At 50.8% G+C, this 23,895-nt stretch overlaps 1 protein-coding gene across 8 annotated transcripts in view; it reads right to left on the bottom strand.

Annotated features, from left to right (window-relative positions):
* Positions 1-23,895, bottom strand: part of PCSK6 (proprotein convertase subtilisin/kexin type 6) — a 198,027-nt gene that overhangs the window by 60,022 nt on the left and 114,110 nt on the right. For 6 of the 8 annotated variants that reach the window (XM_054667239.1, XM_054667237.1, XM_054667238.1 and 3 more), the window contains exons 12-13: positions 14,595-14,783; positions 10,442-10,578 (exon numbers count right to left, since the gene is read on the bottom strand). In XM_054667239.1, the coding sequence (XP_054523214.1) occupies positions 10,442-10,578; positions 14,595-14,783 (326 nt within the window). Of the gene's footprint in view, positions 1-9,097; positions 9,291-10,441; positions 10,579-14,594; positions 14,784-23,895 lie in introns of those variants that run through there. The other 2 variants (XM_054667241.2, XM_054667240.2) reach the window with 2 other exon arrangements.

A 23,895-nucleotide genomic window follows, 5' to 3' on the forward strand; every position in this document is an offset into this window, starting at 1 on the left:
GACCTTCCTGCGCCTGAGGGTGCTGAGCGGGATGTGGCCCTGGGTGGGGAGGCTGGCCCGACCTTGGCAAGTGCACAGGCTCTGCCTTGTCGTTCAGGTGCAACCACCAATGTAGGCTCCGAGGTAAGAAGGGTGGGCTGGAAAGGCTCCTCTCTTCAGTGACTTGGTCTGGGTCTCACTTCTGCACAGCCCTATCTTACAGGAGAGGAGACCCAGCGCAGAGGCCAGAGAGACAGGAAAAGCGGAGGCAGGAGGATCCGACCCCAGGCCTGTCTGATGTCTGACGTGGGAGAATGAAGCATACATGTTTCTGAGAGAATAGACACTTTCTGCATTCTGGGTCCAAACTTAAAATCTCGGGCATTTTGGATGGCAACTCTCTAAAATGCAGCAAACTTCTCCAACAGATGTTCTGCAGGACGAGCCATCGCCCCAGCTCTGCCTGCACCGTTGCCAGCTCCATTCGTAGCCTTGCAAGCTCTGTGCGTAACGGCTGGCATAGCAAGCTCACCCACAGTGGAAGCTGCCCCCTCTTCCACACCCACACTGTGCACTGCAGGGGCAAGGTCCTAGTGTTCCCAAATCTGGAGCTAAGCAGAATTCAATAAAGGTGTGCTGGGCTGGACGCGGTGGCTCACCTTGTAATTGCAGCACTTTCGGAGGCTGAGGCGGGCAGATCACCTGAGGTCAGGAGTTCAAGACCAGCCTGGCCAACGTGGCAAAACCCTGTCTGTACTAAAAATACAAAAAAAAAAAAAAAAAAAAAAATTAGCCAGATGTGGTGGCAGATGCCTGTAATCCCAGCTACTTGGGAGGCTGAGGCAGAAGAATCACTTAAACCTGGGAGGCAGAGGTTGCAGTGAGCCGAGATTGCGCCGTTGCACTCCAGCCTGGGCAACAGAGCGAGACTGTCTCAAAATAAATAAATAAATAAATAAATAAATAAACAAATAAAAAAAATAGGTGTGCAGGAATAAATGAAGAGCTGTTAGTATCTGCAAATGCTGCAAGACTGCAAAGCAGGATTCGCACTCGATTCCATTCCTAAATTGCCTCCTGGAAGAGAGTGATCCTGGGAGGACCCAGATCCTTGGCCTGGGAACTGAAGAGGAAAATGGATGACTGATCTGCTACTCAACTTTTAAAAATAGTTTTAAACCTAATTACATAAGCCACGTTCAATCTGACAGGAGGTGAGTATTATTCGAGCTAGCGCATCAGTCAGATCACTTAATTACTTCATAAACCCTGGGTCTTAGCATAGATTTTAAAGCACTTTTACACAGCACACCATTGGAGCAGTTTTTTTCTTTTCATTTTTTTTTAAAGCAATTAACTTGCAGAGATTTGCAGGAGATTGAAATGAACACCACAGAAACGAAGCACCCTGCCCCAAGCACAGGTTTTTGGAATGCCTGTAGAGAAGTGAGGACTGCCTGCTTTTCTGGTCTACGCGTGTGTGTGTGCTGCACTGTGCCTGGCACTGAGGCTGGTGGTGACTGTGCACTCACAGGCCACCCTCACCAGACAACCAGGGAGTGGAAGATCCTGCCCATTTGGGATCAGTTCATACCTCGGCATCGACGAGGCCGACAGGCAGCTGACTCCACCGATGCTGACCAGCCCTGCATTTTCCCAGCCTCTAGAGCTCTGAATCCTGGAGCTTGAGGGCAACCTAGGTCATCTCTGTCACCTTCCCAGGCTGAGGTCCCCAACAGGCACTATCGGCTTGACCTGAACATTCAGTGCTGGGGCTGGTCCTGCCTCCCTGCGTACACAATAGCGTCACAGCGTGCAGGCAGGCTGGGCTTCCCTCTCCACCCATGCACTGATGAGAAGCCCCGGCCAGCGGCCGTCCTGCCCACCTGGCGTGGCCTCACAGGCATGCTCTGGGGGTAGGTCTTATTGCGAACAATGCCTACGTTGGGTCCCGGGTCTATGGGCACAGCATAACCAGTGCCTTGGTGAGCTCTGGGTAGACACGGTTCTCTGTTCTTACTGCATCCTTTCACCCTTCCTCCTAGGGGGTGCTTCCTGGCTCTCTGGTGGTTGATAGAGATCTTCTCAGACTCTCCTCCACACCTCAATGCCCGTCCACTGCAGGCCCCCATCCACACTGACGCCCTCTGTGGACATCAGAGCATCCTCCCAGAGGCAGCAGGCCCTTTCCTCATGTTGGCCCGGCCAGGAAGCTCCCACCTCTGCTCTGCACTCATGGAAGGGCCCAGACCTGCCCCTGGAGGGAGGGGAGTTAGGGCAGGTCATCGCTGAGGACTGTCTCGGCCTGACATCCCCGTCGCTTGCCCAGTGGATCGGGTGGGGAAGCCTGGCTTGTCGCTGCTGAGCCCCTCTGTGGTCCCTCCCAGGGCCTGGGGAGCAAGGCCAGCCCTGAGAAGTCTCACCCCTGGGGGTAGGCGGAGTAAGGCAGGTCATATGTGGGCACTGCCTGGCACTTCATTCTACAAAACAAAAGGACAGCTGTACCCTTGGGGCAGTCGCCATCTCCTAATGGCCTGTATTTTCTGTGCTACTAAGATAAAAAAACAAAGTGACACTGGGGAACTCCTGAGAATCTGGCCTTAGGCAGACCCTTCCTCACAAGCCCTTCCTTGTTTCTTTCAGCCGGAAATCCCTGTTTGCTCCACTGAACTTGGGGTACTCCTCTGGGTCACTGGTGGCCCTTGGGTCCTTGTGCATGGTACTATTGGTTCCTGAAATCCGAAATGTTCCCAACTAGCCTGTGGGCTCCTCAGGGGCAGGAACTGTGTCTTGGAGCCTCTCTGTGCCCGAGCACTGGCATAGCATCTGGCACATGGCAGGACCTCTGCAAAATGCATCGGAGACATGTCTGTTAGGATACGCAGACCTCCCCATTTTGACGTTTCAGGAACAGCCGGAAGAGGTACCATTCATCTGGAGGCTGAAGAGGGCTTATCCTGGATCAACCTCAAAAGCACTGGGCCCATACGCCAACCTGGAAAGGGCCGCTTGGCCTTTGTGTGAGCCCCTCTGACCCCTTCTGGCCTCACTCCATCACTCCCTTCCCTCACCCTGGGAGGATCCAGCCGCCATGCTGAACAACAAGCTCAGAGGCTGGCCCTGGAATGAAGTGAGCAGGGCAGGTTGGGGAGACTCAGTTGCAACTGCAGTGTCCCATGTGAGGGCCACATGGATTTCCACTGTGGAGAGATGCTGGTGGGACCCAGGCTCCCAGGCTAGCTCTCACTGTGCTTGGGGAGGATGCACAGAGCCTGTGGGTGACAGCAAGGCGCCCGTCCTCCCCACACACAGCAGGGAGGGCTTGCCGTGCGTCAGCTGTGGCAGGACGCATGCCTGTACTTGCTGTTTCTGGCAAAGACCACATTCAGGAGTGGCAGCTCTCTACAGGGTAAAGCTTGCATGGAATGAACTGACTCCAGACGCCCTTGCAGGAATGTGCATACTCTCTGTGATGACACTGGAGAATGTGTCCCCGCCCCCCAAATTCCAGTAGGCCACAGAAGGTCAGAGCTGGAAGGTACCACAAGGTGTTTATTCTGCACCCGTCTCAACCTTCTGAAAGCAAAGATCCAGTTTCTACCCACGCTGAGGGGTGGAGATCGACCTGTGTCAAGACTTCATTTGGGGCTACCCTCAGGAAGTATTCTTGTATCCACTAATCCTGTGTCCTCTGAAGCACACAGAGCATCTGGTCATGTGGTGGTTACAGAGGGTTCCAGCTGGACTAATTAATCCACCAACACTATTCTGCATCCATCATACACCATGCAGCAGGGGGCTCTCGGGGCGCAGCAGTGGGCTCTCGGGGCGCAACAGGGGGCTCTCGGGGCGCAGCAGGGGGCTCTCGGGGCGCAACAGGGGGCTCTTGGGGTACAGCAGGGGGCTCTCGGGGCGCACCAGGGGGCTCTCGGGACGCAACAGGGGGCTCTCGGGGCGCAGCAGGACCGGAAGGAAGGAAGGCTGCAGATGGCAAGCCCATCAGTGCTAAGGCCAAGGCCAGAGCTGCTGAGTGCCATGCAGGCAGCAAGCAGGGAGCTGATACGGCAGCATCTGGCTGGGCAGGAAGCAGTGCGGCAGGTGCACAGGTGTGCAGGGCATGCGGTTCCGTGCTGTGCACCACTGCAAGCCTAAAGCTCGCTCAGCACCCACACGCAACAGCTCCAAATGTGTGAATCATTGTTATATAAACAGATCTCCTTCCATTGCTCATACAGCTTGAAAGGCTGACAATACTTAATATACCTAATCCGAATTTGGATTTCTAGCTCAGTCTTCCCTCTGACCTCCAGGTACATATCTCCGCCTGGACTTGTGTAAGTATCTTTGATTTAACCCACCCAAATCCAAGCTCCTGAACTTCTCTCCAGCATCTTCCCCCCGTGCAATGTTCCAGATCTAGGAAACTGGGACTCCATTCTTCTACTGTGCAGGACAAAAACTCTGAAGTCATCCATGCCCCCTCTCTCCTCTCACAGCCCACATCTGATCCATCTACACATCTCTCGACCCTGCTTTCAGAATCTGACTGCTTCATACACTCCACTGATGCCGACCCGTCGGAGTCACCTTCACCTGATATTGCAATGACCTTCTAACTGGCTTCCCCGCCTTTGTTCCTCTCCCACCCTCACTTCCGTCTATTCTGACCAGCTGTCAGCCTATTAACACAGAAGTTCAGATCACCTCTGTCCTCTGCCTAAAATCCCTCAGTGGCTTCCAACCAAGTCCCTGTGAGGGCTGACAAAGCCCAGTGCGATCTGGTCCCTATGCTCTCAATGCCTGGCCCTGTCCTATTCTGCTCCTCTTCCCACTGCCCCCTGCAGCCTCGGGGGCCTCTCTGCTGTGCCTGGAACACACCAGACACACTCCTGCCCGGGGGCCTTAGCATCCCCTGGAACACACCAGGCACACTCCTGCCCAGGGGCCTTAGCATCCCCTGGAACACACCAGGCACACTCCTGCCCGGGGGCCTCAGCATCCCCTGAACGCTTTGCTTGGAATGCCCTTTTCCCAGATGTCTGCAGAGCTCACCCCCTCATCTTCTTTGAGCTTTACTCAAATGTCCCTTCCCTGAGGCCTTCCCGGTACACCCTGAAATGCCCTTGTCACCCTGCCCTGCTTCATTTTTCTCCTTAGAGCTTCTCATCATCTAATGGACAACAGCTTCCTGCCTGGTAATCTTGTTTCACGGCCTCCTCTGCCTTCTAGAATATAAGCTTAGCATCTGTTTTGTTCACCGGTGCATCCCCAGTGCTTAGAACTTGGTAAATGCTCAATAAGTATCTGTTGAGTGAAGGCTGTGTTCTTGGAGGGGAGTATTCTTTGAATAAACTGATGAATTCCACTTCCTAATGTTTTATTTAAGACTTCCGTATCCCTATTCAAATTTGCCTATAGTTCTTTCTCTCTCTCTTTTTTTTTTGGCATATTGATCAATTTCTCTTCACTCTTATTTCCCTCTAGTGATCTGGAAGGTTGGCATCCTGTTTTACATCTTGGTTATCTCTCTATTATAAGAAGATATTTGAGTTTATATGTCTCTATCAGTGCTAAGAGTAAGACATAATCCATCACCCCTCCCACTAAATGTGGAATGAGAATCTCAGTAAATTTTTATTCCTCCCCATTCTCATCCCCTGCCTTTATGTTTCTGTAGGAGTATAAGGTGGGAGAGTGGGTAGGACATCCACCACAGGCATTCAGATAAGACCCCTCCATGAGGCCAGGTCTGAGCTGCGGCCATGGGAAGCCCTAGGGACAGCTGTCCCCAAGGAGGGAGCAGCACGTGCAAAGGCCCCATGGAGGTAAGACCAGGCATGTTAGGGGAACAGAACGGAGGTCAATGATGAGGCGCAGGAAATGATTCACGGGGGAGAGGTGCTAGCAGGATGTGCAGGTCAGGCTAAGAGATTTGGGTTTTGCTCTAAGAGCTTTGGGAGGTCATGAAAGTTAGCAGGAGCGCATCATTATCTCAATTATATTTTAAAAGGATCATTGGATGCTGGGTGGAGAGTGGCTCTAGCCAGTAGGGGATGAGGCAGGGGGGCCAGTGGAATGAGGAGGTAAGAGACGACAGGGGACTGAACTGAGGCAGTGGGCAGACTGAGATATATTCTGGAAGCAGATGGTGAAGGAGACAAAGAAGAATTAAAGGTTCACTCCTGGGATTTGGCCAAGCAATGGAGTGCAAGGTGAAGCTATTTTTTTTTTTTTTTTTTTTTGAGACGGAGTCTCGCTCTGTCACCCAGGCTGGAGTGTAGTGGCGCAATCTCAGCTCACTGCAAGCTCCACCTCCCAGGTTCACACCATTCTCCTCCCTCAGCCTCCCGAGTAGCTGGGACTACAGGCACCCGCCACCATGCCTGGTTAACTTTTTGTATTGTTAGTAGAGATGGGGTTTCACCGTGTTAGCCAGGATGGTCTTGATCTCCTGACCTTGTGATTCACCCGCCTCGGCCTCCCAAAGTGCTGGAATTACAGGCATGAGCCACCACGCCCAGCCCAAAGCTATTTACATTAATGTGGAAAGCAAGAAAGAGGCAGTTTGGGAGTTTGTCTAAGGTGCACAAGCTCAGAGCCAGTTAGACCGATGCCCAGAAGCAGGAGGCTGCTGCAGAGCAGGTCTGGGTGCACGAGGGCAGGGAGAGGCAGCTTTGGGCACCACCAGCAGGTACAAGGTGCTCAGTGTCACGGGGCTGGATGAGATCCCTGGATGGGAACAAAGAGCAGAGGACCCAGGAGCGCGTGCAGGGGTATGTGCGAGAGGATCAGCCAACGAGATGCACAAGGGGCAGCCAGTGAGGTGGAGAGGGCCCCCAGATGTGGCATCACTGCAGCTGTGCAAGAGGGCACTTCTAGAGGGGGTGAGCTGCCAACGTCGCTGTGTGCCGGGCCCTGCTCTCTGTATCCAGCCTGTCTTACCTGATTTCATCCCACCGCAACCCAGTAACTTGCGTACTATCCCCATTTTCTAGATAAGAAGACCAAGGCCTAGAAAGGCTAAGTGACTTGCCAAGGTCACAGGTATTTGTAAGAGTTAGAGCCAGCATCTACCCCCAGGTAGAAGGGCTCCTGAGCCCCCAGTCTTAACCACTGCACCCTGTGGTCCCCAGAGAGGGTGCTTAGTTTGTTAGAACCATAGACCCTGGCTTTAACAACCTGGGGAGGACAGAGATGGGACCATAGGCTTGGGCAGTGTGGAAACGGTGGGGGACCCTGACGAGCCCCGGTTTTTTGTGCAGTGGATGGGAGTGGGCTGGGAGTGAGCCAGTGATGGCCATGGCAGGCAGCTTGTTCTGCCGGCTTTGCCATAAAGGGGAGCAGAGAAGTGGGTGGTGGCTGGAGGGGATGTGGACTCAGGGGAGAGGCATCAGTGCACGCATGTTGGCCTAATAGGAAGGGGAAAGAGAAGAATGCGTGAGATGCATGAGAAAGGCTGCCTGCAGCAGCACAGTTCCATGGGGGATTGACTGTCCCCTCGAAGCTGCCCTGGGACATGGGTAGGGCTTGTTGTATTCGGCTCATGATACAGAGTAAAGATCACAGGTCTAGAGTGGTGAATGGTGTGCCCAGTTTCCAGGGCTATGCCATGAGGACACAAGAGCAGTAGCCCCAGCCTCCACGTGCTCTCCTGCATACAGCACCAGCCTCCCAGGCAAGCAGGCCATGCAGGCTGGCATGAGAACTCTGCCTTGTGCCCACAAAGCAGTGAATGCTTGAGGATGCAGCTGGCATGAGGAGTCAACCTTGACTTTTAATACTTGGCCAATACACTTTGGGGCTTTTAAAAGAAAGAATTTAGGAGTCCACTATTAAAATGTGTAAATTTCAGGTCATTTAAAATTTTACATTTTTGTATTTTTAGGATTTGTTATAACACTTGTTTTTTTTTTGAGACGGAGTCTCGCTCTGTCACCCAGGCTGGAGTGCAGTGGTGCGATCTCGGCTCACTGTAAGCTCCGCCTCCCAGGTTCAAGCCATTCTCCTGCCTCAGCCTCCCTAAGAGCTGGGACTACAGGTGCCTGCCACCTTGCCTGGCTAATTTTTTTTTTTTTTTTGGATTTTTAGTAGAGATGGGGTTTCACCGTGTTAGCCAGGATGGTCTCGAACTCCTGACCTCGTGATCCACCCGCCTCGGCCTCCCAAAGTGCTGGGATTACAGGCATGAGCCACCACGCCCAGCCAACGCTTTCTTAAAATAGTTATTTACTATTTTAAAACCAGAAAGAATACAACTGGGGGAGGTTCCAGATCCCTGTAGATGACTTGATGACTTAAAGTCAATTTTTCACGTAAGGCAAGTCAACACTCTTCTTTTCTCCTAAAACTGTGCTATTCCAAATGGAATGGTTTTTTTAATTTTGCTTTTGGGTTGTTTATGGAGAACTGGAAAAGAACCAGGGCAGGGGAAGGTTCTCACGCACTCCCAGGGTGACCAAGAAGCAGACTGCATCTTCACAGAAAAGGGCACAGCGAACGACGGAACAGTGAAAGCAAACCTTGAGGAAACTCGCCCATAGAAAAGCAAGATCCCAGCACATTCTGTAAATGTTACTATGCATTCGACCCAGAGAACAAAGACAGGCATTTATAGACCTTTGTGGGTAACTACAAAATAAGATGTGCTGATTATTCCAGTTTTCTTTCCTGGTTGTAACCCCATTACCTAGATCAGAGTTTGGTACTTAATAAAGACTGGTTAAATAAATGATTGATCATTAAGTAAAAGGGATTAAAAAGGTACAAGAATTACCAGAGAAATAAACAATCCAAAAGAAAAATTAAGAAAACCATTCCATTTGCAATAGCATAAAAATAATAAAATACTTAGGAACAACTTTCACCAAGGAGGCGAAAGACTTATATACTCAACACTACAAAAAACACTGCTAAACAAAATTAAAGAAGAGCTAAATAAACAGAAAACTATCCCACGTTTATGGACTGGAAGACTTAATATTGTTAATGTGGAAATATTCCCCAAAATGATCTACATATCCAATCTCGACCAGAATTCCAACTACCTTTTAAAAAAGAAATGTACAAGCTTATCTTCAAATTCACATGGAATTACATGGGACCCAAAATAGCCAAAACAATCTTGAGAAAGAACCACTAAGTTGGAGGACTCGCACTTTCTGATTTTGAAACTTACTACAAACCTACAGTGATCAAAACAATATGGTACTGACTCCAAGATAGATCTATAGACCAATGGAACAGAATCGAGAGTGTGGAAACGAACCTCTCTTCTGTGGTCAGTTGATTTGCAACAGGAGTCTCAAGATCACCTAATGGGTAAAGAATGTATTTTTCAGCAAGTGGTGCTGGAACAAGTGGGTAAAAAAGAATGAGTATGGACCCCTACTTCACACCATATACAAAAATAATTCAAAAGGGATCAAAGACCTACATGTAAGAGCTATAACACTCTTAAAAGGAAACACAGGAGTAAATCTCTGTGACTTTGGGTTAGGCAATGGTTTCTCAGGTATGACACCAACAGCACAAGCAACAGAAGAAAAAATAAACTGAATTTCATCAGAATTTAAAACTTTTGTGCATCAAGGTGCACCATCAGGCAATTGAAGAACCACAGATACCACTTCACACCTACTAGAACGCTTATAATTTTTTAAAAAGCAGAGAATATTAAGTGTTAACGAGAATGTGAAGGAGCTGGACCTCTCATATATTGCTGGCCGGAATGTAAAAGGGTGCAGCCAATGTGGAAGACAGTTTGGCTGTTCCTCAAAACGTTCAACATAGAGTTACCATATGACCTGACAATTCCAATCTTAGGTATACACCCACGAGAAACAAAACCATAGGTCCACATAAAAACTTGTCCATGAATCCTCATAGCTGTACTATTTGTAACAGCTAAAAGGTAGAAACAACCCAAACGTCCATCACAGGTGAATGAATGAACAAAATGTGATCAATCCGTACAATGGAATATCGGTCAGCCATACGAGTAATGACGTTTTGATGCATACGACAATATGGAAAAACTTTGAAAACATCATGCTAAGTGAAAGAAGCCAGACACAAAAGGCCAGGTGTTGTATTATTTCATCTGTATGAAATGTCCAGGAGAGGCAAATCCAAAGTAACGGTAAGTGGATTAGAGGTTGCCAGGAGCTGGGAGGGGAGGAGGGAATGGGGAGCGGCTGCTTCATGGGTATGGGGTTTCTTTTTGTGGGGATGAAAACATTCTGGAATTAGATAGTGGTGACGGTTACACGACATCGTGGATGTACTAAAAGCCACTGAACTGTCCACTTAAAAATAATTAAAATGGTGAATTTTCTGTTATGGGAATTCTACCTCTAAAACACAAAACAAAGAATTATCAGAGACTCCGTAGTTACATAAGGCCCAGAGGTAAAAAGAGGCTTGAGATACAAAAGCTGTCATGAGATTCCCAAGAGCCACTGACCTTGCTTCTCCGGGTTGCGGACCTGGGATGGCAGATCTTGGATTTCCAAGGTCCACTGCCCTTCAGCCTTTTCTCCCCAGCAGTGGACAGTCATGAATTCCCAGTTTGTAAACCCTTCATTGGAAAGATCCAGCAACCTGCAATTGGAGATGTGGTGTCAGGAAATGAAGGTGCTGGTACTGAGTGGCTGGACGGAGGGGCTGGCACAAGCAGGGCTCTCGGGGGACCGTATGATCTGGCTGGACCGTACCCCCAGGGTAGCGGGGGTCTGGCCCCAGCCAACCCGAGGGCAAAGGGCACAGTGAAATGTGACCGTCTTTAAGCTCTTACACAGACTATCTCCTCCATCACCTCCTTGAACCTCCCTAACATTCTGAAAGGAAGGCAGGCAGGCAGGCAGGTTTCATATAACCCAGTGAAAGATGTTTACAAGCTCACTAACAGAAGCCCCCAGTCCCGACAATTTCCTGCAGAAGGTGGCTGGCTCCTTCCCACCCAGCAACAATCTTACAGAGACCATAACTCCAGTGCCCGGATGCACGAAAGCAGACAGGGGCGGGGGTCCCCCTGGGGTACCTTCACTGAAGCCCAGAGAGTGCTCACTAAGGACGCCTTTTGAAAGTGCTTGTTTGTGGAAGAATGAAACTTCCATGTTTGACTTCAAGCCAGCTGTGTGCACTGTTCTCTGGGAGACACAAATAAGGAAAGAGGAGCAGCTACTCAAGCTTGTGGGGAAAGTTCTGTCCCTTCACCTCCAGGGCTGATCCAGTCTCAACAGGGGCATTTGGGGGAGATGACGATGGCAGGGTTGGTTGCTTTTCAGTGGGAATGGGAGGGGCCCGTGGAGAGCCGGGGGGAGGAGACAGCTCCCCCACCCCCAGCAGTACCCTCCTTGCAAGTCCTGATGAGCCTCCCTTTACCCTTCCCAACTCGAAGGCCTTTCCCAACTGTACCCTTGAGCCCCTGGGCCTTCTGCCTCACACTTGGTTCAGGCAGAAACAGGAAGCAACTAATCAACATCCAATCTCTTCCTACACCCAGTGCCATCCTCAGAAGTGACTCTTTCTGTATTGGAATCAATTCCAGGTTTTTTCCTCTTATTCTTTCTTCACAGTCTAATTTTCTATCTCGATTTTGGAATAAACATTTTTTTAACATAGGCATCTTTATTGTACATCAGAAATTGAAATACATAAGTTTTGAATGATGTAAGACTCAATTTCCAATCCGGGGGTTCTCTGAACACTCAATGTAGGAAAATGTTTATCTAGGGAACATTCTTTGCAATGGAGAAGAGTGAGGGGGAAGCATCCTGTGCTTTCTTCTAAGAAATGGCAAACGCCAAGGCTGATTTTCACACTCAATGCCAAGCTGAACCCAACACACTGGGGACAGAACAAGGACAAACTGTCTTTTAAGGGCTGAGGTGCTGAGGCACATCAATGGCTTCTTAGTGAAGAAACTGGCAACCTGATAAAGCTGCTAAATTAAGTAAGATGTGCAGTAGGATAGGAGGTCATTGATCCTAAAACACAAATTCTTGATACAATCACAAAATCTGCCTTGGAAAAAAACCAAAGTCCCAAGACTCAGATGACAGCTGGAGTAGCCTCAGGGTAGTTTTTTTGTTTTTGTTTTTTGTTTTTGAGACAGACTCTCTTTCTGTCACCCAGGCTGGAGTGCAGAGGCGTGACCTCAGCTCACTGCAACCTCCGCCTCCTGGGTTCAAGTGATTCTCTTGCCTCAGCCTCCCAAGTAGCTGGGATCACAGGTGCGTGCCACCACGCCCAGCTAATTTTTGTATTTTTAGTAGAGACAAGAGTTGGCCAGGCTGGTCTCGAACTCCTGACCTCAGGTGATCCACCCACCTTGGCCCCTCAAAGTGCTGGGACTACAGGTGTGAGCCACCCTTCCTGGGCTGGGGTAGTTTTTAAAAATGCCTGATGGCACAAGGACAGCACTACCCAGCCAAGGGGTGGCTCCCAATAGGCCTGGCAGGACCTGCCCTCTATTATCCCAAGGGTGCAACACTGGGCAGTAGCAGGAGGAGGAAAGTTTCCAGGGAAGGGAAACAGGGCCCTAGGGGAGCGGGAGAGGGGAGGCTGGGGCAGCGGAAGGTTCTTGTGGGTCAGGTAGCCGGACGTAAGCAGGACACGTACGGCAACCAGGCCCCTGTGCCAGGGATGATGCCAAACATTTTTATCTACATATATTATCACACTCAAGTCTTATAACAGTCCTAATGTTTACGGATAAGTGAAGTGGCATTTTCAGAGATGAGGAATAAAGAGAGGCAAAGGGACTGGCTCCTGGGAGCCCAGCCAGGAGTGGAAGAGCAGGGTGTGGGCCGACTCTGCAGGGTCAGTGCCACCCGCCTGCCTGCCACCTGCTGCCCCAGCCTCAAAGCCTCACCACAGGTGCTCCGTCAACCTGGGCCATCACCTGGGCCTGCACCCAGCTCTGGCTCTGAGTCAGGGGTCACAAACCTGGGTGCCACTAGGTGTGCGGCTGGAGTGAACGGAGAGCCCGTTGCTGGCCTCAGGGCTGCCAGCACGGAAAACATGGAGCACATGGACACACACTCGCCCACCTGCTCAGCTCCGGCCCAGTGCACGCAGGAACACGGGGCTGGTGTCAGACAGCTTCCAACTTTCCAAGAAATGCCAGAAATGAGGACTTTTAAAATCTTTAAGGTTAAAAAAATAAAATAAAAAACACCACGGGGAGCAACACAGCATCAAAAGCTGCAGCTCGTCCGCTGACACCGAACTGCTCATGCCCATGTGACCTCCCACAGGCAGAGGCACAGCACGGCCGGGCCTCCCGGCAGGAGGGAGAGGTGCCCCTGTGACACTCGTGCTATGAAAGAAGAATGTGGGATGGGCTGAGCTTGGTGCCAGGGTCTGCCTCAGGGTTGATTCCAGTGCACCGAGGACAAAGCTGGTGCCGGGCCCGCCACCTGCTGCCACCGCTCCAGCTTGCCTGCTGCAGAGAGACCAGGCTGCTGGGCAGTGCTGTGGGGGGCACAGCACAGGCCCCAACCCTCTGGACAATGGCCCTGTCTGCCTTGCATTGCTGCTGAGTCAATTACCCTGTCTCATACAAAGCGTGGGGGAGGGGAAGGGTTAAGCAAAGGGCAACCCCCAATTTCTGCCTGGTTCCATCTGAGAGCCTTCGCTAGCCCCTGTTTCTGAATCTCTGCAGCTCCCTATAGCCCACACAAGGGCCACAGCCTCAGGCAGGTCACCAAAGGAGTCAAGTGGGCCCAGAGTGGGCAAGGGGACCACGCCCCAGAAGACAGAGCAGGCCTGGTCCTGGGGGGCTTCCTGCAGATGATGTGGGCACAGTGCCAGTCCTGGTTTTTGAGAGAAGCTGGAAATGCTGATTTGTCCATGAAATCTCTTTTCTCTCTCTACCTCTTAGCTAGAGACAGAAGGTACCAGAATACCTTGGCCCCTCTTAAGTTCCCATAAACACCTTCATTCTAATTACCTGTAAGTCATATATTTGCATCAATGTATTTCCCCTTGTTTCTAAGTTTGTTAAAGAAATGACTCCATAGCCTCCCAAAAACCATGTGCGAAGCTTTGGAATTCCCAGCCCCTGAGCGCAAGAGAAGTTGGCAGAGAGCAGCCTGGGAGCACCTTCCCCACATACCACCCGAGCCTGTCTGTATTCCCGGGACAGGCCCCTGCTGGTGCAGGTTCTGCAGGGCAGCCCACGACTGGGTGGGAGAGCTGGTGGGGGGACAAACAGTGCTCCCTGTGGTACACATGCTCGATTCAAAAGCCAATTGAATAGGATTAAATGACCTTTAATGCACTTCTAAGCAAAGAAGGCATAGCCAGAATTCCACAAATCCCTCCGCTAAACAACAAAAAACGAAACAACAACTCTTTTGTCACTTCTCTCTGAAAAGGAAAGTTTTCCAGGACCTTTTGGAAGGCAAGGTTTCAGGGAGCAACTTTTAAGGTTTTTGGGGCCTACATGCAAGGGTCTCCAAGAGAAAGGAAGCTGCCAGCAGAACCAGTGGGAGCCCCCAATGCCAGAGGGCCTTGCAGAGACACTGTGGGCCCAAGACTGGACAGAAGCTCTTGTGCAGGGTCAATCTCAGTGAGCCCCAGCCCCCATCCCCACGCCTGCCTCACCTTACCTCTTTGCCAGAAGTTGAGACTTGGTTCCCGAGGGAGAAACCAGGTAGATCTGGAGGTCTCCTCGGCGTGGGTGTGAGATGGAGGTGCGAACCACCACGTGCTCCAAGTAGACCACCCGCTGGTCCGAGTGCTCCGCGCAGGCGCTGGTCAGGGCCGTAGTCCGCAGCACCTGCACTAAGGGGATGCTCCTGGGGGAGAAGGGAGGGCTCAGCACTTGGCACCGGAAGCATGAAGTCTCACCCACATAGCCAGGAGCTCCAGCGCCCGTCCACTCTATCCCCACTGCAGCCTCAGGGCCCTGGGGGCCCCGGGGAGCCGCAGCAGCTTCTGACTGCCTCACGCGGATGCTCCACTGTGAACTTTATCACCTGTCCTGAAGACGTTTATGCCTCTGGAATTTGCTTACAGAGATTTAAAAGACGGTTCGGCTGGGCACCGTGGCTCACGCCTCTGATCCCAGCTCTTTGGGAGGCCGAGGCACCGCCTGCTGCCACCGCTCCAACTTGCCTACAGTGGAGAGACCAGGCTGCTGGGCAGTGCTGTGGGGTGCACAGCACAGGCCCCATTCCTCTGGACGATGGCCCTGTCTGCCTTGCATTGCTGCTGAGTCAATTACTTTGTCTTATACAAAGTGGGGGGAGGGGGAGGGCAGATCACAAGGTCAGGAGTTTGAGACCAGCCTGGCCAATACGGTGAAACCCTGTCTACTAAGAATACAAAAATTAGCTGGGCATGGTGGCGGGTGTCTGTAATCCCAGCTACTCGGGAGCCTGAGGCAGGAGAATCTCTTGAACCCAGGAGGCGGAGGTTGCAGCGAGCCGAGATCGCACCACTGCACTCCAGCCTGGGAGACAGAGCAAGACTCCAACTCAAAAATAAAATAAAATAAAACATGGGTTCTTGGGCAGACTTGGGTGAATGTCCCCAGGGATGGGCTCCCTTTGGTGACCAGAAGGCGGCTTCTCCTCGGTGGCATTTGGCCAGCTCGTTTCTCCGTTGCCCTAGTACGAACTCCATGGTGACAGGTACACTAAAAGGCCAGACCTCACCACACTGCAATATGTGCATGTAAGAAACCTGTCGTTGGACCCCCTAAATATATAAAAATAATTAAATGTTTTAACAAACAAACAAATAAAAAATCCCACTACTTTGTTCCGAAGACTAGCATTGAAAATAGAAGTCACAATGCTAAGTAACAGCAATCGGCAAACATTTCCCAAGCTGACTGTGCGCTGAGCATAAGGCACTGGCCTGAGAATTTCCAAGGATTAACCCTTTTAATCCAGAGGGAAATTAAGGACTGCACCCAAGGTGTAGCTAATGGGGGGAGCAGCTGGGAGTTGGGGCCCCAGAGCCCACGCCTCCGCCTCCAGGCCTCGCTGCCTCGAATGGAAGCTCGCGTGAACCCACAGTCAAGGACACAGCTCGGAGTTGGGAGGCTGCCCTCTCATGCTGATCGAGGGTGCCAAGCTTGCGTGCTCCCAGATCTCCTGCAGAAAGCAGGGTCCCCTCACTCTCCTGCCCTGTGATGGAAACGGACGACGGTTCCCTTTACAAACTCAGGCCAGCTTTACCATATGGGATGGAGTCTGAGGGTCAAAACAAAGCCTCAATCATTCACGACTCCTTCCTGCTAGAATTTTCTGACACACTCCCCAGACCAAGCAGATACAAAATCTGTACCCCAAGGCCGTTTCTGCGTCCAGGCTGGACCACCCTGCCAATTCCAGGCCGGACCATCCTGCCACTTCCAGGCCGGACCATCCTGCCAATTCCAGGCCGGACCACCCTGCCAATTCCAGGCTGGACCATCCTGCCAATTCCAGGCTGGACCATCCTGCCAATTCCAGGCCACTAGGGTTCATGCCTCTTTGAACTCAGCCCCGACGCACCCCAGTGATCTGCGGCTGAAGAAACAGGGCATTCTTCAGTACGGACCCACCGCCGCCCAGCAGCACATGAATAACTCCCCACCACACGACCGGTGCTTGGCTTATTATGGGGAGCGCTTTTCCCATTATGCCTGGACTCTCCTCCCAGGAGGCGTGAGGCGTTCTGCTGAGAGCCTCTCAGGAGTTACATTGCTTGGCTCTACTGGGCCCTGAGTCATAAAAAACAATCAAAACAGTTATAAACGGTGATGTAATTCCCTCGGAGACTCTGTAAATATTTGAAAACACGCTTTGCATGCACCATAAATTGATCTAGAGATGCTGACTTCCTTCATTGCCTTCTCCCAAGCTTTACTGCTAGTGTTTACTGGCCAGCAGCCCCCGCTGCGGTAGATGCCGAACACAACAGAAGGTTCTGGGGAGTTCCAGGTCCTGCAGGGCCCATGTGTCTCTCCAGGTGAGTGTCCCCCATCCCCCACCTTCACCCCACACTAAGAATGCAAGGTGGGTACGTTAGGGAGAAGCAAGGTGTGGAGATGGAGAAACATCTATGCCGGCAGACTTACTCAGTGCTCCCCTGGGGCTTCAAAATGTAGCTCCCAGTCAACCCCAAAAACCAGGAATAACCCTACACTCTCACACTTCAACACCTTTCCAGTGCTGAATAGCAAGATCAAGAGGAAACAGACACAAAAGCCTTAACCAACTTGAAGACACGGTCCCCACACTCCAACCAATTGCTCATCAGTAGGGGAAGTGATCAATCTGCTCTAGAAATAGACCTGGAATCCTTGTGAAGAAGCTTTAATCCCATTGATAAGGCACAGGGATGAGAGAACGGGAGCAGGGTAATTACAAGTGAAAGACAACCAAGCCCTACCCCTCACCTGCCCCGCCACTCTGAGCCCCACCCACAGAGCGAACACCTAGAAAAAAAAAATCATTTCAGAGTACGAAAGTCTCTTGCATCTGACTTTTTTATTCCTGCTAAGGGACTCCAGCCGCTGCATAAAGAAGGCTGGGTTGGGTGTGATCCTCCGCCAGCCCCGCTGCTGCTGCCTGCAGGGAGGCTGGCTCAGGGCGGGAGCACCCAGCTCCTGCAGGAGTTAATGGCCTCACTTCGTTTGGTTTTCAAAGCCAAGCCCCTACCTTCGCCTGGGGGCTAGGAGCCCAGCAGCCTCCTGGAACAAGGCTAACCGTAACAATTAGTTTTTATGTGAAATCTCTTAACTGCTAAATCACTCCGTTACAGGCCACCAGGACTCCTCATTCCTGTAAGTTCTGGGGCAGCGCGGGAGCCCAGGATAGCTACTATAGGAGGGCACGCTGCCACCTTCCTGACATGCAGTTAGCTCCCCACACATTTTATTTCTGTGGTTGCTATTGAAACCATTAACCTAACATCCCCAATTAGAGTGCTTTTATTAAGAAGAGAAATAAAACAGGAGGCTTCAAAATGTTTCATGATCATTGTGCTCAAATTTTTCTGTATTTCAGATAGAAACTCCAGGAAGAAAATAAGGAAGCCACCTATCAAAAGTCATCACTTTAAAAAATTAACTCCAAGACAGAAAGTAGAACAGTCAATGAAAAAAAACAGAAGTGGTTCTCCACCCTACAGTTATTTCTAAGGTAACACTGAAAATGCAAGTCGACTGCCAAGTAATTTATCTTTCAAGTTAAACAATGTGCAGAGATTATCACTGTCACGTGAATACACCTACATTGTACTTTAATGATGAAAACTGATTTAGAAAGATCTTAAAGCCCCCAAAGTAACTGAAAAGTGTCTTCTGCTATTAACTTCTGAAATTGTGGTCTATGTACATAAAGCCATCTTCCGAGGACCCTAAGGGATTCCACGGAGTTAAATGATCCTGCAAAACCTGCCTGGAGACCCAGCGTTGTTGAAGCCAGGGAGACGGCCAGACTTGGAAAAGATCTCTAATGACAGCAAATGCCACGTGCCACGCAGCCACACTTCAACGTTAATTACTCTGGTACTTCAGATGTTCTCCATTCGTCCCAAATGCTCTCCACCCGCTCCCTTCTCCTGAGGAGGCGAAGGCCCACCAACAGTAGCCACCTGCTGACTCCCTAGGAACTCCAGACCACAGATATGTTGGCCTCCTCCTATTTTTTTTTCCAATGCATAATACTATCTAACAGCAAAAATAAATATTTTCAAGTAACCGAGTGCCAGGGGAAGCAGGAAGGCGGGCCACAGGCTGAAACCCTCCGCCTCAAGCGCTCCACTTTTCCTGTTCTACCTGGGAAGCTACTCCATGTCAGTATTTCTCACTCCCTCCTTGAAGCCCTCTCCCCAGGTTGGCTTCCTGGACCAACCTGGATCCTTGCACAAAGCACTTGCTTTGTTCCTCACTGGGCCCATGACTGTTCTAGGGCCATGTTGACAGACCCTCCAGAATCAGGAGCCAGCAGCATCCTGCCAGCTGCTGTGTTGGCACCTGGCTTGGGGAGGAGAGGCTAAAGAACTGAGGCCCATTACAGCAGAAGGTCATCCAGGAAACCCTTTCACAGACCCGCTAACGGGAGTGAGTGGGGTGGCAAGAGTTAATTGGGACAGACTTGCTAAATTAAGCAATAGGAAAACAGCAGGTCTGTCGGAGGGCACACAGTGCCCGCGTGAAGGTGGCAAGAGGCTTCTAGGTCACTTCTCAGACCTGTGTTCCAGGATGCACGCTCTCAACAAGACCGTCGTTAGGCTCTGAGGTAAGCTGCTTCATTCGTCTGTGGGCTTCCTTATTCATATGAGTTCAGACTGAGAATTTTCCTCACATGAAATTACTTTTTTTTTTTTTTTTGAGATGGAGTCTCACTCTGTCCCCAGGCTGGAGTGCAGTGGTGCTATCTCAGCTTACGGTAACCTCTGCCTCCCGGGTTCAAGCAATTCTCCCGCCTCAGACTCCTGAGTAGCTGGGACTACAGGCATGCGCCACCACGCCCGGCCAATGTTTGTATTTTTAGTAGAGATGGGGTTTCCCCACATTGGCCACACTGGTCTCAAACCCCTGACCTCAGGTGATCCACCCGCCTCGGCCTCCCAAACTGTTGAGATTACAGGCGTGAGCCACGGCGCCCGGCCAAAATTACTTTTGATGATCAAACCATAGCACATCACTTAGGTGAGAAATAAAATTTAACCTCAAAAAAAAAAAGCTAATCCAGTACATTAACTTACACAATGCCGTCCACAGTTAATTAATCAGAAGGTGCTTTAATATGTAATGCTTAAAATTATAGCACACTTTTTTCCTCTACGTTAAATGAGGGGACTGAATTAGCTGGCTTTAAAGATGCCTTCCAATTCTAACAGTCTACAATTCAACCTGAAGGGGAGTAAAAGAGAAAATAAAATATACAGTCAATCCTCATTATTCACATATGCTGTATCTGCATATTCACCTGGTGGCTGACATTTATTTGTATCCCCCAAACTAACACCTGCGGCACTTTGGTGTCATGTGTAGATGTGTGCAGAGTGGTGGTAACGTAATGAGTCCCCCAACGAGCACACTCCCAGCTGAGGTCAAACAAGGCAACACCGCCTGTTGGTGCAGCTCTCATGCCATAAATAAGTGTCCATTTCTGGCCAGGCGTGGTGGCTCACGGCTGCAATCCCAGCACTTTGAGAGGCTGAGGTGGGCAGATCATTTGAGGTCAGGAGTTCGAGACCAGCCTGGCCAACATGGTGAAAGCCCGTCTCTATTAAAAATACAAAATTAGCCAGGTGTGGTGGCAGGTGCCTATCATCCCAGCTACTCAGGAGGCTGAGGCAAGACCATTGCTTGAACCTGGGAGGCGGAGGTTGCAGTGAGCCGAGATCGCGCCACTGCACTCCAGCCTGGGTAACAGAGTGAGACTCCATCTCAAATAAAAACAAGTGTCTGTTTCACAGTGTATTTAGTGCCACATTTTTCACATTTTTGTGCTGTTTTTTGTTTTTTAGAGACAGGGTCTCACTGTGTCACCCAGGCTGGGGTGCAGTGGTGCAATCCTAGCTCACTGGAGCCTTGACCTCCTGGGCTCAAGCGATCCTCCTACCTCAGCCTCCCAAGTAGCTAGGACTGCAGGTGCAAACCACCGTGCCTGGCTCTGTGCTTTTCTGTTGGTGAATTCACTGTTTGAAATGGCCCCAAGTGCAGTGCTGAAACACTGTCTAGGGTCAAACAGCATGAGAAAGCAGAGACCTGCCTTAAGGAGAAAACACACGTGTAAGACAAGCTTGGTTCCAGCAACGAGCACTAGTGCTGTCCGCTGTGAGTCTAAAGTGAATGAATCAATGATCTATGTTAAATAAGCTGTCTTTAAACCCATACACATAAAGCTCGGTCTGTATGGACAGGCTGGCAAAAATGTGACCGGAGGCTCACAGGAACTTAACCCTGTATCTCTCCCAGGAATAATGCTTCAGTGTTCGTGGTGACTTTGTGGAACAGTACCACGAATAGGGAGAATCAACTGTATTCAAATTCCAAATCCTAATTTTAGAAATAAGTAGCCTTTACAATTTGGGGAAAACAAGTTTGCTTCAAAACTAAGCCAGGAAAGGAAAGGGCTGCAAGAACATAACCAGCTGGTTAAGTTTGCTCGCAGCTACAAGGGGTAGCAGCAGGCAGGAAAAGTGTTGTGGGTCCACTGTGGTTACCCCCAGGGCGGGACTGCACAGCACCCCACAGATCTTCTGAGGACACCCAGGCACGCTGTATATAACAACAGCCCAAGAGGAGAAAGCAGAAGTAAGGGCCTCCCGTGGTACCCAGGTATACACAGAGGTCAGATGCCCTGGAGGGAGAGCTTGGGTAAGGTGAGGAGGGGATGGGAGGGTGGCAGACACCTGCATAGTTCTGAGACAGCCCAAAGAAAACGAGGGCTCTTGGCTTCCTAAAAAGACGTCGCATCAGGCTGTGCGCTTGAGCACAGTAGGGAGCTGGGTTGACCCGCGTCTGATCCGCACGGCACTCCACCAGGCCGCTGGGCTCCCGGCCTCACCTGCTTGCCCAGCTGACCTGCCGCAGATGAGACACCAGCAGCTGTGCTCTTAGGCACTGGCACCTGGCCAAGGCCGGAGGACGCTCTGGGCAGCCAGGGTCAGGTACTTTATCATCCCCGGAGGTGGTGCGCCCGGCTAGCTCCCGGCACAGAGGTCACAGAGGCGAGGTCTTGCAACGGGTGGGCAGGTCGCTCTCATTGGCTCAGCACCGCCTGAGCTCCTACCTAGTGGGGCAAGGTGGACTCTGGAGACAAGCAGCCTGCGGGAGCAGCTCAACCCCGCAGCACCCCACCTCTGGGCCTAAGTTCCTAACTCCTTTGTGCCTCCATTTCTTCCTCCACAAAATGCGGATAAAGATAGAACTCCAACCTCACATGTTTATTGGGGATTTTTATATAAAGTGCTTAGAGCAATGCCTGGCACACAGTAAGTGCCTTTATAATCACAATCCATTATCTCTCATCCACAGCCATATGTCTTCATAAATAGAGTTGTTTTAAAATGACCGCCATACGCAGTCTAGTTTCACGAAATTCCAGAAAAGCAGGTGATATGCGGCTAATCCAGAGTTAATTCCTGAACATCTATAAAAAGATTATCTGCTCTACAGATAAGCCTTGATAGTCAAAGCAACACACTGGCTTTTGGGTCTGAAGTGTCTTGTGTGGGTGTGTGTGTGTGAAGAGTTCATTAAAAGACAGGCCAAGCTAAACTGTAAGCTCTGTCTGGACAGTAACCTTCCAAACCAGCAGAAACTAAAGACGTGCAGGTAAGTTATTTTTTTGTGTTGGTTTAAAAGACCCTGTTGTTGTGGGTGTTCCCAGCACTGAGGTGGGAGTCATGCATATCATAAACTGTTTCCCAGAAGCCTGGATTTTCAAAGCAGCGACAGAAGCACTGGCTAGAAAAATCAAGAGTCAAATAGAATATTTAATAGCTGGGCCTCTATTTCATTCGTTGGAACAATACTAAGCTTAATTTTCTTTTTCATTTGAAGAAAAGATATAAAAATATCAACTTTATCTTTCTATTTAATACACACAGGTTTTAAAATCATTTTGCACACGCAGATGCCCCCGGTCATGATCCCATGTACCTTCGTTTAATTGACAAAGGTTCTAAACAGATGGAAACCATTTGTGCCCAGGAGTAGGTCAACGTGCCTCTGGTCTATGGTCTGACGATCACAACAGAGGCCCAGGCACAGCTGGCACTTTCATCCAGGGCTATCCTGGAGGACTCTAGCAAGTCACTCTCTTTTGCTAACAGTAGCTGCCATTCAGTTTAAGTGATTTCCTCTCGCCTCTGCATTTAGCTTTAGCATTTCCTGAAAGCCGCCTATGATGGGCCCTACCCCGTGTGGGCTCCTGGAGAGGTGGCTCAGACATCACTACCTCAGTTCTGGGGCTCAGACTGCTCTAGGGCAGGGTAAACACCAGGCAGTAAAGAGACTGCCCAGCACGATCCTGTGGTGCCTTGGAGCAGGGGGCCTGGCTCCTTGATTCTCACCCAGGCCCAGCCCTACCTGAGGTCCCCTCTTCCCTGATGTTCTCTACCCTTCCAGGGACTTCTTCTTATCTTTTGGGTGGATCCATACACAGACAGGCTCAAACCCCCCAGTCCCCAGATGTGCAGTGTCCAGGTGAGAAATGCCAACGTATCACTTGGGGTCCCCTCTGGGCTAGTCCTTTTCACACCATGGATGGCCTTTTTTCAAGTGACGGAGCTGCCTCCTGAAGGGGACTGCGTCTGGTGGGTCTGGCATCACCGCCCCAGCTCCTTCCTCTGCAGCCCGCATTGTGCTGTGCTGTTGGCCTTTCTGCGCCTTTGGGCCTGAGCATGACTCGGGCAGGCAGGGGCTGTGATGCCAGCCACTGGGGCAGCGTTGGAGACAGCAGCTCCGCAGGGGGGACACCATGGGTGACGGGGCACAAGCTCTGTGCAGTCATTCGGGGCACTGGATGCAATGCTAGTTTGGGAGCACAGGCTGGGTGCATAGGAGGGACGTGCAGAAGGGGTGGCCCATTTGACTCTTCCTGTCAGTCACTGCCATGAGGACAGTCTCCCTGAACCATGACCATATCCCAGCCCAGGGCTGGGGGTAGACAGAGGTTTCCTGCCCCTGCCCGTGACCAGAGGGGTGGACGTATGAACACCCCAGCCCCTCTCCCTCAGGACCATGTGTGACGTCACCATAGACCTGACAGGTGTGGACACATGCCCCAGCTAGAGGACTCCCGTGCTTAACATCCAGTGAACACAGCTGTCTGACCTTTGGTCACACCAGGGTAGCATCCTCTCCTGTTCAAGAGAAAAGACAGTCACCATATCCCACGCAGTGCACACGGATGCACACGAGATGGGTGTATAAAGAGGCATACACACACTCTG

This window comes from Pan troglodytes, chromosome 16 (genome assembly GCF_028858775.2).
Source record: "Pan troglodytes isolate AG18354 chromosome 16, NHGRI_mPanTro3-v2.0_pri, whole genome shotgun sequence".
Taxonomy (NCBI): Eukaryota; Metazoa; Chordata; class Mammalia; order Primates; family Hominidae; genus Pan; species Pan troglodytes.